The sequence below is a fragment of the Heterodontus francisci genome, chromosome 37 (genome assembly GCF_036365525.1).
Source record: "Heterodontus francisci isolate sHetFra1 chromosome 37, sHetFra1.hap1, whole genome shotgun sequence".
In the NCBI taxonomy this organism is placed as follows: domain Eukaryota; kingdom Metazoa; phylum Chordata; class Chondrichthyes; order Heterodontiformes; family Heterodontidae; genus Heterodontus; species Heterodontus francisci.
In genome coordinates this window covers 28,615,515-28,628,258 of record NC_090407.1, presented here as the reverse complement: position 1 = coordinate 28,628,258, position 12,744 = coordinate 28,615,515, and the positions used below count along the sequence as shown (strand labels likewise).

Below are 12,744 nucleotides of genomic sequence, written 5' to 3'. Positions count from 1 at the left end.
ATGTGGAAGGGTGTGAAGTTGCTATATTTACTGCCATCGATACTCACTAAACTCACCACAAAATGTTGGGGCTTGTCCATTCCAGTGTTAGTAAATTTTTAGCAGCATGATAAGTCGTAACTACTGCCAAATAACTTCTGCCACTGAAAATTAACATCTACAAGGGTGGAGTCCCATCCTTCATATTTTAATTATTGTTGGAGAGTTTTAAAAAATTATTACTTTTTGTCTCTTTTATCTCTGTCTCTTAATCCCATCTTTCTTTTGCTCTCTTTATTTCATTTTTCTACTTATGACTGCATTGAATTAACTATTTTTACTTGCACTTCCTGATTCAGACTGTGTGCCTCAATAACAATTATTCATTTGACTGGTCAAGGATATACACAGTTGCTTGACATGTTCACATACTCCAAGTCCCTTGTAGATTGCGCCAAAATGGCTTTATAAAAGCGCATAGAAAGACAGGGCATTTGCTGCTAACTGCAAAATCCATACCAATAAGATTTCTCATTGTAGAACTTCGAATTGCAAGTATAATTGTATCCAACGAGCTTTCTCTTATGGCTGAGTGAATAAAAGACACACTGCTGCAGTACTGAGCCATATAGACCATGAAGGTACACGTTTCAGTACCCAGTCTGTGCTGAGTTAATTAATCTCCGCTGTGACAGCAGAAGTGTTTACAATTGGCCTTAGTTGCCTTGGGCTTGCAATGGGGCATATCACCAGGGTTTGTGGCCCTGACTGGTATCCATTGATTCCTCTAGCGTGTGGATGTCAGTTGACACCAGAATTGGTCTTGACTTTGATGCCTCCACAGTCAAATAGTCTGCTAACACCATAAATCTAGATGTGCACGTAAAAGGTACCCATACTGGACAGCTAATGGTGCTCATGGGACTCTACTCCAGTGTGATTTTTCCATCTTTGGGAGAAGAAATAAAATTAGTGAGCAGTAATTGAAAGATTGCAAGTGGTAAGTAGTCACTGTTGGAGATTCTTCTGCATTCCAGTTTTTGTTATTTGAATCCCATTTTGGCAGCTATTTCAGGCAGGATAAACTGCAGTGATGTAGGATATGAAACACGCTGGTTGTGTCTGAAATATTTGCTGACTGGCTTGCAGTCGATCTCTAAACAGACTACATACAATGCCTGGAGTACTTCTGAGTAGATCTCATTGCTCTGTGCTATTCAGAATGGCCACTTGGAACTAATAGCCTATTTCATCTCACTGAAGGGTCCAGCCTTTACAATTCAATCTATTCTATCTTGAGTCACATGTACTTGCCATCATTTCTTTTCATTAGAAATTCTTGTGTCTACCATTATAGTGGAAATTGCCCCTGCCATATCACCACTGATGGGAGGGTGTAACTAGAGCATGTTTTCAAAGGCCATTTGTGTTATAAATATGGTCATAAGAATTTGAAACATAAAATAACAATGGTTTAGTTTAGTTTAGAGATACAGCACTGAAACAGGCCCTTCGGCCCACCGAGTCTGTGCCGACCATCAACCACCCATTTATACTAATGCTACACTAATCCCATATTCCTACTACATCCCCACCCTGTCCCTATATTTCCAGACCACCTACCTACACTAGGGGCAATTGCTAATGGCCAATTTACCTGTCAACCTGCAAGTCTTTGGAATGTGGGAGGAAACCGGAGCACCCGGAGGAAACCCACGCAAACACAGGGAGAACTTGCAAACTCCACACAGGCAGTACCCAGAATTGAACTCTGGTCACATGAGCTGTGAGGCTGCGGTGCAAACCACTGCGCCACTGTGCCTGTATGGCTTTTCATACTGGGATGAATTAAGACTGCACATCCTGGTACCTTTTCCCCTGTCCTGGAACCCTGCCATATCTGAAGACTACACTTGATTTGATTCCTGGGGAGAAGGTGTAATTTTGATTTGGGAGATAGAATCAAACTGGCGATACATCTCAACTGATGTACATTTCCATTGAAGATCCACTAATGTCTGTTTTACACTATTGTCCAAAGTCAAAATTACACTCCTTGGGCTGAATTTTATTCGGGTGCCGCGCTGCATGGCGGCGGCCTTTAAATTCAGTGGGGTGCATGCATTCTGCGGCCGCCGCAGAGCACCCTTGATATGAATGCTGTCAAAGAATGCTTACCTGACGGCTGAAGAGCAGTGCTGCTGTCAGTCTGGCAGCAAAGCAGAAAGTGCTGCAGAAACTCAGCAGGTCAGGCAGCATTGGTGGAGAGAGAAGCAGAGTTCATTGGCAAGTCATGCTGCAGCTTACAGAACTTTAGTTAGGCCACACTTAGAATATTGTGTGCAATTCCGGTCGCCACACTACCAGAAGGACGTGGAGGCTTTGGAGAGGGTCCAGAAGAGGTTTACTAGGATGTTGCCTGGTCTGGAGGGCATTAGCTATGAGGAGAGGTTGGATAAACTCGGATTGTTTTCACTGTAACGACGGAGGTGGAGGGGCAACATGATAGAGGTTTACAAAGTTATGAGCGGCATGGACAGAGTGGATAGTCAGAAGCTTTTTCCCAGGGTGGAAGAGTCAGTTACTAGGGGACATAGGTTTAAGGTGAGAGGGGCAAAGTTTAGAGGGGATGTGCGAGGCAAGTTCTTTACACAGAGGGTGGTGAGTACCTGGAACGCTGCCGGGGGAGGTGGTGGAAGCAGGTGCGATAGCGACGTTTAAGAGGCATCTTGACAAATACATGAATAGGATGGGAATAGAGGGATACGGTCCCCGGAAGTGCAGAAGGTTTTAGTTTCGGCAGGCATCAAGATCGGCACAGGCTTGGAGGGCCGAATGGCCTGTTCCTGTGCTGTACTGTTCTTCTTTAACTTTCAAGTCTGTGACCAAGTTCACAGACCTGAAAGTTAACTCTGCTTCTCTCTCCACAGATGCTGCCTGACCTGCTGAGTTTCTCCGGCATTTTCTGCTTTGCTGCTACATACTGACCCTGATGTGTCCTAGTGTCCTGCGAAGTTGCGATCCTCTTCTTACACTCAAGTGTTACATTGCTTCTTGTAAGCGTGCAGCACTGGGTGAATAATCTTAATTTTGCACATTCCAGGACGTGAAACTTAAATGTACCATGAAGAGGCTCTCCCGCCTGAACAAGGCAGTCTGGCTGGAGAGGGCAGAGAAGGTGAGTAGCCTTTGGGCCATCCGACGTCAAAGGATCCAATGCCGGAAGGGGATGAGCAAGCACTCCCCCAGCAGGCTGGGGCCGCCTAGGCCTCGTGCGCACAGGGTATGAGGACCAAAATCATCCACAGCCAAAGGGCAATCAGATCATTAGCCTTCCTCCAGTCAGGTTGCTAGTGCACAGGTTGCACCGAGAAAGGGCACACGCAAGCATTTACAGAGAACACACTAACGCACATGGGAATGCACGGGTGTCCCAGCAATGTAAATAACCATTGCACTAAATCTTATTCACCAACGTGTGCCCTGTTTTCCTGTGTGCATGATGAGTGCCAGCATGTAGCACCAATGTCACATCCCTTGATCCGTTGGCCCTCCAGGAACGCTGACGCATTGCCATGCCACAATAACTCCTGAGCCTCTCAACGGCTGCAGTGACTTGAAAATTGGCTCAGTCAGCTGCTGGCTGTACTGGTTTACACTGACATGCAGCAGATGTGAACTGTTGCATAACACGTGAGCGAGGCCGATGTGTGGCTTCCAGAGCTGATGTCGGCTCACATGGAGCGGAGAGCCTTTGCTTAGGCACTGGTGTTCATCCCTAGATCCCTGCTAGCCCTGCATGCAGATCCTGGGTGGCATCTGCCCTCCCATGCACCTTCCTGTTATAGGTCCTCATTATCCTCATGGACTGAGGATGAATGCAGTTGACGTCTCCTCATAATTCCATGTGGCCCCTATTGGGTGCGTATTTGTGCAGACCACCGCGAGCAGGAAAGAAGGTCATGCTATTTTTGGCCCGTTGTACAGGACACCATCCTATCTACCCATGCATCGGGAGTGCATTTAGAACATGCAGATTGCCTGCTCAATGGCAGATCTTTCAGCTCAGTGGATGGCGTTTTTTCTCACCTCTGCAGCAGTGGTGGGGTCTCTCACTGTTGTTGGGAGTCATGTCTGCAAGGGATAGCCCTTGTTTCCAAGAAGCCACCCTCCATCTGAGCCAGTTCAATGAACAGCAGTGGTAACTGGAAATGGTGCAGGACCCAGGTGTCATGGCAGCTGCTTGAGAAGCGGTCACCGATTTGCATGATGCATCCCCGTGATGAAATACCAGCTACACCGGGATTGAGAGGATTCCCATAAGGGTAACATCTGAAGGTGATAGCCTGGCCGGAGGCCTGATGGCCGCATGGGTGCAATCTATGGACCCGAAGGACTGTGGTTCTCTGGCAATGGTGCCGAGACCACTGGCCCTCTGGACCTGGCTGAGGGGGTCCGTCCTGAAGTGGACATACTCACTGGCCCTCTGGTGCAGGGCAATGGCGTCCTCCCTCATGCAGCAGTGCACTGCTGACTGTGTGACCCCACAATGGTCTCTGGTGGGCCACTGAAATGTTGTATAGGCGCCAAGCTTAAGAGTCACTGCCACTATGAGGACCTCAAGCATAGGATGTCGACCAAAGCCCATGGGCTTCAGGTCATCGTCAAGCAGGGCACAGAGACGTGTCACCACCCTCTCTACATGTGCAGTCGCCTCTGACACTGGTGTTCTGACACCCGATGGCATGTCATGTGGGGCCTGTAGATGCACGATGATCGTAATGATGAGCTCCCCTTGGCTGGAGCTCACAACTGGGGGCCTCTACGTGGATCGTATCTGCCTGTTGAACGCCTCAGGTGCATACGGATCCTCAGGAGCAGTGGATTGCGTGCTGCAGGATGAGTCAGATCCATTTTCATGTGATAAATGAAGTTGTATTCTTCATTAATGTGAAGCTTCCCAAACAGGACAGAGATTGGTGTTGACCGGTACATCAGGTGCTAACATGGATCAACTATGTGGCATGGCATGGCATTGTCCGTCTTGGTCAACACAGAGAGGCACAGCATAACCACATCAAGATCCTACCAGCAGCATCGATTGCCCCCACCATCCTTATACCTTAACGCTCCTACTCTTTCTGGCACCCTCCCCAAACACTGGGTGACTAGAGTGTCGTTTCTCCTGCACAAACGCAAACAAATGCAGAGGGTACACCGTTTACAGAGGGAGGGTACACAGTATCCCCATTCCAGTATGCAGAATGAGATCCCTGAGTATCCCCCCTCCCTACTCCCAGTATGCAGAGTGGGACCCCTGAAAAAGGAACTTGCCTTCTGTCAGAAAACCTTCTGCCTCCAATGACCCGTCAGGTTTTTAATCATGAGCGTGATGGCCACTCATTCAAAGTAAAGGCAGGAAGTGTCCATGGAGAGGCGGCAGGCTGCATAATCTGCAGAGGTGAATACCATTTAGTATATTCTAATTGGGGTGCCACTATTGTGCGGTGGGGGGCTGCACCAAGGTCCACCCTCGCCGGTAATTTGTGGCAGGCCCTTCCCGACGTCGTGGGTCGAGGTGGGCCTCTCCCTGCAGAATTTTACCAGCCCCCCGCGCCGCGACCCGCGGCATTGAGGAGTCAAAGAACAAAGAACAGTACAGCACAGGAACAGGCCATTCGGCCCTCCAAGCCTGCGCCGATCTTGATGCCTGCCGAAACTAACACCTTCTGCACTTCCGGGGCCCATATCCCTCTATTCCCTTCCTATTCATATATTTGTCAAGATGTCTCTTAAATGTCGCTATCGTATCTGCTTCCACCACCTCCCCTGGCAGCAAGTTCCAGGCACTCACCACCCTCTGTGTAAAAAAAAAAACTTGCCTCGCACATCCCCTCTAAACTTTTCACCTCGCACCTTAAACCTATGTCCCCTAGTAACTGACTCTTCCACCCTGGGATAAAGCTTCTGACTATCCGCTCTGTCCATGCCGCTCATAACTTTGTAAACCTCTATCATGTCGCCCCTCCACCTCCGTCGTTCCAGTGAAAACAATCCGAGCTTTTCCAACCTCTCCTCATAGCTAATGCCCTCCAGACCAGGCAACATCCTGGTAAACCTCCTCGTCCTTCTGGTAGTGTGGCGACCAGAATTGCACGCTATATTCTAAGTGTGGCCTAACTAAAGTTCTGTACAGCTGCAACATGACTTGCCAATTTTTATACTCTATGCCCTGACCGATGAAGGCAAGCATGCCGTATGCCTTCTTGACTACCTTATCCACCTGCGTTGCCCCTTTCAGTGACCTGTGGACCTGTACACCCAGATCTCTCTGCCTGTCAATACTCCTAAGGGTTCTGCCATTTACTGTATACCTCCCACCTGCATTAGACCTTCCAAAATGCATTACCTCACATTTGTCCGAATTAAACTCCATCTGCCATTTCTCCGCCCAAGTCTCCAACCGATCTATATCCTGCTGTATCCTCTGACAATCCTCATCATTATCCGCAACTCCACCAACCTTTGTGTCGTCCGCAAACTTACTAATCAGACCGGCTACATTTTCCTCCAAATCATTTATATATACTACAAACAGCAAAGGTCCCAGCACTGATCCCTGCGGAACACCACTAGTCACGTCCCTCCATTCAGAAAAACACCCATCCACTGTTACCCTCTGTCTTCTGTGACCGAGCCAGTTCTGTATCCATCTTGCCAGCTCCCCTCTGATCCCGTGTGACTTCACCTTTTGCACCAGTCTGCCATGAGGGACCTTGTCAAAGGCTTTACTGAAGTCCATATAGACAACATGCACTGCCCTTCCTTCATCAATCATCTTCGTCACTTCCTCAAAAAACTCAATCAAATTAGTAAGACACAACCTCCCCTTCACAAAACCATGCTGTCTCGCTAATAATTTCGTTTGTTTCCAAATGGGAGTAAATCCTGTCCCGAAGAATCCTCTCTAATAATTTCCCTACCACTGACGTAAGGCTCACTGGCCTATAATTTCCTGGATTATCCTTACCACCTTTCTTAAACAAAGGAACAACATTGGCTATTCTCCAGTCCTCTGGGACCTCACCTGTAGCCAATGAGGATGCAAAGATTTCTGTCAAGGCCCCATAAATTTCTTCCCTTGCCTCCCTCAGTATTCTAGGGTAGATCCCATCAGGCCCTGGGGACTTATCTACCTTAATACTTTGCAAGACACCCAACACCACCTCCTTTTTGATAATGAGATGACTGAGACTATCTGCACTCCCTTCCCTAGGCTCATCATCCACCAAGTCCTTCTTGGTGAATACTGATGCAAAGTACTCATTTAGCACCTCACCCATTTCCTCTGGCTCCACGCATAGATTCCCATCTCTATCCTTGAGTGGGTCAACCCTTTCCCTGGTTACCCTCTTGCTCTTTATACATGTATAAAAAGCCTTGGGATTTTCCTTAATCCTGTTTGCCAATGACTTTTCATGACCCCTTTTAGCCCTCCTAACTCCTTGCTTAAGTTCCTTCCTACTGTCTTTATATTCCTCAAGTGCTTCATCTGTTCCTAGCCTTCCAGCCCTTACAAATACTTCCTTTTTCTTTTTGACTAGACTCACAATATCCCGTGTTATCCAAGCTTCCCGAAACTTGCCAAACTTGTCTTTCTTCCTCACAGGAACATGCTGGTCCTGGATTCTAATCAGTTGACGTTTGAAAGACTCCCACATGTCAGATGTTGATTTACCCTCAAACAGCCGCCCCAATCTAAATTCTTCAGTTCCTGCCTAATATTGTTATAATTAGCCTTCCCCCAATTTAGCACCTTCACCCGAGGACGACTCTTATCCTTATCCACAAGTACCTTAAAACTTATGGAATTATGGTCACTGCTCCTGAAATGCTCCCCCACTGAAACTTCGACCACCTGGCCGGGCTCATTCCCCAATACCAGGTCCAGAATGGCCCCATCCCTAGTTGGACTATCTACATACTGTTTCAAGAAGCCCTCCTGGATGCTCCTCACAAATTCTGCCCCATCCAAGCCCCTAGCACGAAGTGAGTCCCAGTCAATATTGGGGAAGTTAAAATCACCCTCCACTACAACCCTGTTACCTTTACATCTTTCCAAAATCTGTCTACATATCTGCTCCTCTACCTCCCGCTGGCTGTCGGGAGGCCTGTAGTAAACCCCCAACATTGTGACTGCACCCTTCCTATTCCTGAGCTCCACCCATATTGCCTCGCTGCATGACCCCTCCGAGATGTCCTCCCGCAGTACAGCTGTGATATTCTCCTTAACCAGTAATGCAACTCCCCCACCCCTTTTACATCCCCCTCTATCCCGCCTGAAGCTTCTAAAGCCTGGGACATTTAGCTGCCAATCCTGCCCTTCCCTCAACCAAGTCTCTGTAATAGCAACAACATCATATTTCCAAGTACCAATCCAAGCTCTAAGTTCATCTGCCTTACCTGTTATACTTCTCGCATTTTTTTTTATATTTAGAGATACAGCACCCAAACAGGCCCTTCGGCCCACCGAGTCTGTGCCGACCATCTACCACCCATTTATACTAATCCTACACGAATCCCATATTCCTACCACATCTCCACCTGTCCCTATATTTCCCTACCACCTACCTATACTAGGGGCAATTTATAATGGCCAATTTACCGATCAACCTGCAAGTCTTTGGCATGTGGGAGGGACCTGGAGGAAACCCACTCAGACATAGGGAGAACTTGCAAACTCCACACAGGCAGTACCCAGAATTGAACCCGGGTCACTGGAGCTGTGAGGCTGCGGTGCTAAACATTGCGCCACTGTGCCGCCCTTAATTTGAAACAAATGCACTTCAGACCACCAGTCCCGCTGTGCTCAGCAACATCTCCCTGCCTGCTCTTCCTCTTAGTCCTACTGGCCTTATTTACTATGTCCTCCTCATTTACTTCACTAGCTGTCCTCCTGCTCTGGTTCCCACCCCCCTGCCACACTAGTTTAAGCCCTCCCGAGTGACGCTAGCAAACCTTGCAGCCAGGATATTAGTGCCCTTCCAGTTTAGATGCAACCCGTCCTTCTTGTACAGGTCCCATCTGTCCCTGAAGAGAGCCCAATGGTCCAGATATCTGAAACTCTCCTTTCTACACCAGCTGCTCAGCCACGTGTTTAGCTGCACTATCTTCCTATTTCTAGCCTCACTGGCACATGGCACAGGGAGTAATCCAGAGATTACAACCCTCGAGGTCCTGTTTTTTAACTTACTACCTAACTCCCTAAACTCCCCCTGCAGGACCTCATCACTCTTCCTGCCTATGTCATTGGTACCGATGTGTACCACAACCTCTGGCTGTTCACCCTCCCCCTTCAGAATGCCCTCTGTCCGTTCAGAGACATCCTTGACCCTGGCACCAGGGAGGCAACATACCTTCCTGGAGTCTCTTTCACGTCCACAGAAGCGCCTATCTGTGCCCCTGACTATAGAGTCCCCTATAACTATTGCTCTTCTGCGCTTTGTCCCTCCCTGCTGAACAACAGTGCCAGCCATGGTGCCACTGCTCTGGCTGCTGCTGTTTTCCCCTGATAGGCCATCCCCCCAACAGTATCCAAAACGGTATACTTGTTAGAGAGGGGGATAGCCACAGGGGATTCATGCACTGACTGCCTGCCCCTTCTAGTGGTCACCCATCTATCTGCCTGCACCTTGGGTGTAGCCACTTCTCTAAAACTCCTGTCTATGACGCTTTCCGCCACCTGCATGCTCCTAAGTGCATCCAGTTGCCGCTCCAACCGATCCATGCGGTCTGTGAGGAGCTGCAACTGGGTACACTTTCTGCAGATGTAGTCGCCCGGAACGCTGGAAGCGTCACGGACTTCCCACATCTCACAGGTGAAGCACTTCACCCCTCTAACTGACATTTCTATCACTAATTAGTTAATTGATATAAAATAAATGAATACTTATTAAATCCTTACTAAATTATGATACACTTCACTGTGGTCCCTAGTGCTAGATTTCTACAATAAATATTAAATGCTGTCTAAATACAGTAATCCCCTCCCTCTGGTTTAGTTCCTCTACTTATTAATTAGTTAATTAGTGTTTTAATCAATTTATATCAGTGTTATTTTCAAATTCGGTACAGATTCCCTACCAGTCAATCAGGTCACAGCTTTCCTGTGACGTCACTTTTTCAGTTTTTTTTTCCCACCCGAGGTAACTTACTCTGGAATTCCGCCCTCCGAGTCTGTTCCGAGAATCCCCGAGGTAAGTTTTTTTTATATACTCACCGCTCCGGAATTCCGCCCTCCGAGTCTGTTCCGAGAATCCCCGAGGTAAGTTTTTTTTATATACTCACCGCTCTGGAACTCCGCCCTCCGAGTCTGTTCCGAGAATCTCCTAGGTAAGTTTTTTTTATATACTCACCGCTCTGGAACTCCGCCCTCCGAGTCTGCTCCGAGAATCCCCGAGGTAAGTTTTTTTTATATACTCACCGCTCTGGAACTCCGCCCTCCGAGTCAGTAAAATTCAGCCCCTTATGTGCAGTGTCATGGGAGATCAACTATTTATTTGTATGTAAACATATATAGAATTTATTCTGTAGGATTTCTTGATAAATGATTCTGTTAATATTATTGAAAAATTCTATTGTCTCTGTTCTTTCCTTATAAATAGTTCCCGGGAGTGGTGGAATTTTGCCCTGAATGCCAATCTTGCTAAGATTCGTGAGCAGAGGAGGCGATTAAACTGGACATTTGTGTTGCAAAGAGCAAGAGATGCTGTATTTTATACAGAGAAATACCATCAAAAGCTGAAAGGAAGCCTGAATTCTTTTGAAGAGGAGGTGTGAATCACTTAATTGATCACTACTTTAACAACTCCAACATTTTAGGGATTCAGGGACAGCAGTTAATGTGCAGAGGCGTAGTGGGGGTGTACATGGGGGTGGGGGGGATGCTCGGAGATCCTATTGGTTTGTTTGAAGAGGTAGGGCTCATATGTAAAGCAGAAGGCTAGCTCTGGGGTAGGGATGGTGGTGGAAGGGGTCTAGTTAGTGCTTCTGTTGGGCATGGGTATTTGTTTAATGTGTAAATAAGGTATATGGGAGGGCTTGTCCAGAACATTTATCATGAATGTTTGGATGAGCAGGTTGGTGTTTATGGACTGGATAGTGGTGGATTTTGTTCCTGTGTGCAAAGAAATGGAAGAAGGGCAATTTGCTTGTTACCAGCAGTGCAGGGCTGACCAGGTGTTTTGGTTGAGTGCTGATGATGAAATGCTGGAGGTGGCCTGGCTGTTAAACATGTCATTTGCTGGTGAGTGACCCCTTTTGGTGGACCTTTGTTTTGTAAAAGCTGTAAATTGAACTATTAGGATTTTCTACTTTGCTATTCATGAGTTTGTCAAGTTGAATAAACGTTTCATTTTGTATTTGGTAACAAAGTAGGAATAATCCAGGGAAATCTCAGAGAAATCATCTAGTCATATTTCTGACCTAATCACTCGCATCTCCCGCTGACTGTTGGTTTGCTATTGTGCTGCTTTTATTTTACAGGAGTTGGAGCGAATTGAGGATGAACAGACTTTTGAGGAGCTGAAAATCCTGCGAGAGATTGTATATGAACTGTTCAAGAAGCAAGATACTCTAGCAGAGGTCAGGATTTGGCAGTATAGATTCTCCTTTATGCATAATTAGTGTTTTTGGGTTGAACCAATAAAAAAAAACTAGTTCCATCCATCCATCCATCCATCCATCCCTGGCTAAACTGTGGGGTCTCTCGGTTGGAGGTTGTCCCAAGATGATGGAAATCAGGATCATGTCATTGAGTGATGGACTCAATCGTCCAATACCTGAGCCAGCATTCCAGAGTACTGTTGATAATTGACTAGCCAGCCTGCTTCACTAATGGGTAGACCTGTCACTGAGTATCGGAATTTTTCCCACTTTGCCTGAGATAACTTAGCAAATCAATGCCCCTGCCGGCCAAGCAATGGGCAGGTTACCAATGGTGGGAAGCTGTGCAGTTTTATTTAATGATGCACCTTCAGGGCTCCCTGAGCCCAGGCTTTGTCAATATGTGCCTATGCTCTCTGGCCATGGATAAGTGATTTTGTTCCCAAGGGTATAGGTGGCGCAATCTGTATTGGGCAACCACAGTCAACAAATTTAGATTTTGCAGACTGTTAAATTTGGTGTTGGATTTCCATGTGGGTGCCCAAAAAATAATCTGTAGCTAAAATGGGTAGTCAGTGTTGCCACTGAAGTTCCAGCAAGTAGTGAGAAGAATGTCTGCCCATCCAGAGGTTGGGAATAGAAAGGCAAAATAGGAGTGTTAGCCCAGGTCACTCTTGTACACCGAGCAACAGGTTATTGCAGCATTGGCCGAAACTTGGAAGCAGATTGCCTGACCACTGTCTTAGCTAGAGAATGGAGCTTGATAGGCAGACTCTGTGTTTCTCTGGTCTTCCATTCATGGATGATCATGGGATGTTGCCAGAGTTGGCATTCAGTGCTCTTTTCTCATGTCCAGCGAGAGAAAGAAGGAGAATGCATATAGCGAGTGAAAAAATTATTAAAACTATTTTAATAGAAGTAATAGTCCTAGAGACATCAATTCCAGTCCATTACCTGACAGCTACTGAGAATGGTAGATTTGAAATCAAGCACAGCATATGGGGAGTTATAGTGCAACCCATCATACCATGGTGCAGCATGTTGAGGCATTTCTTAGAGTGGCTACTGAGTGGGACAGTGGTTGTAATTATGGCATATAAA

At 47.0% G+C, this 12,744-nt stretch overlaps 1 protein-coding gene across 1 annotated transcript in view; it reads left to right on the top strand.

The window, feature by feature from the left end:
- vps13d (vacuolar protein sorting 13 homolog D) overlaps positions 1-12,744 on the top strand; it is a 292,361-nt gene that overhangs the window by 28,828 nt on the left and 250,789 nt on the right. Inside the window, 2 exon segments of the mRNA XM_068017446.1 lie at positions 10,644-10,812; positions 11,524-11,622. Coding sequence (XP_067873547.1) covers positions 10,644-10,812; positions 11,524-11,622 — 268 coding nt within the window.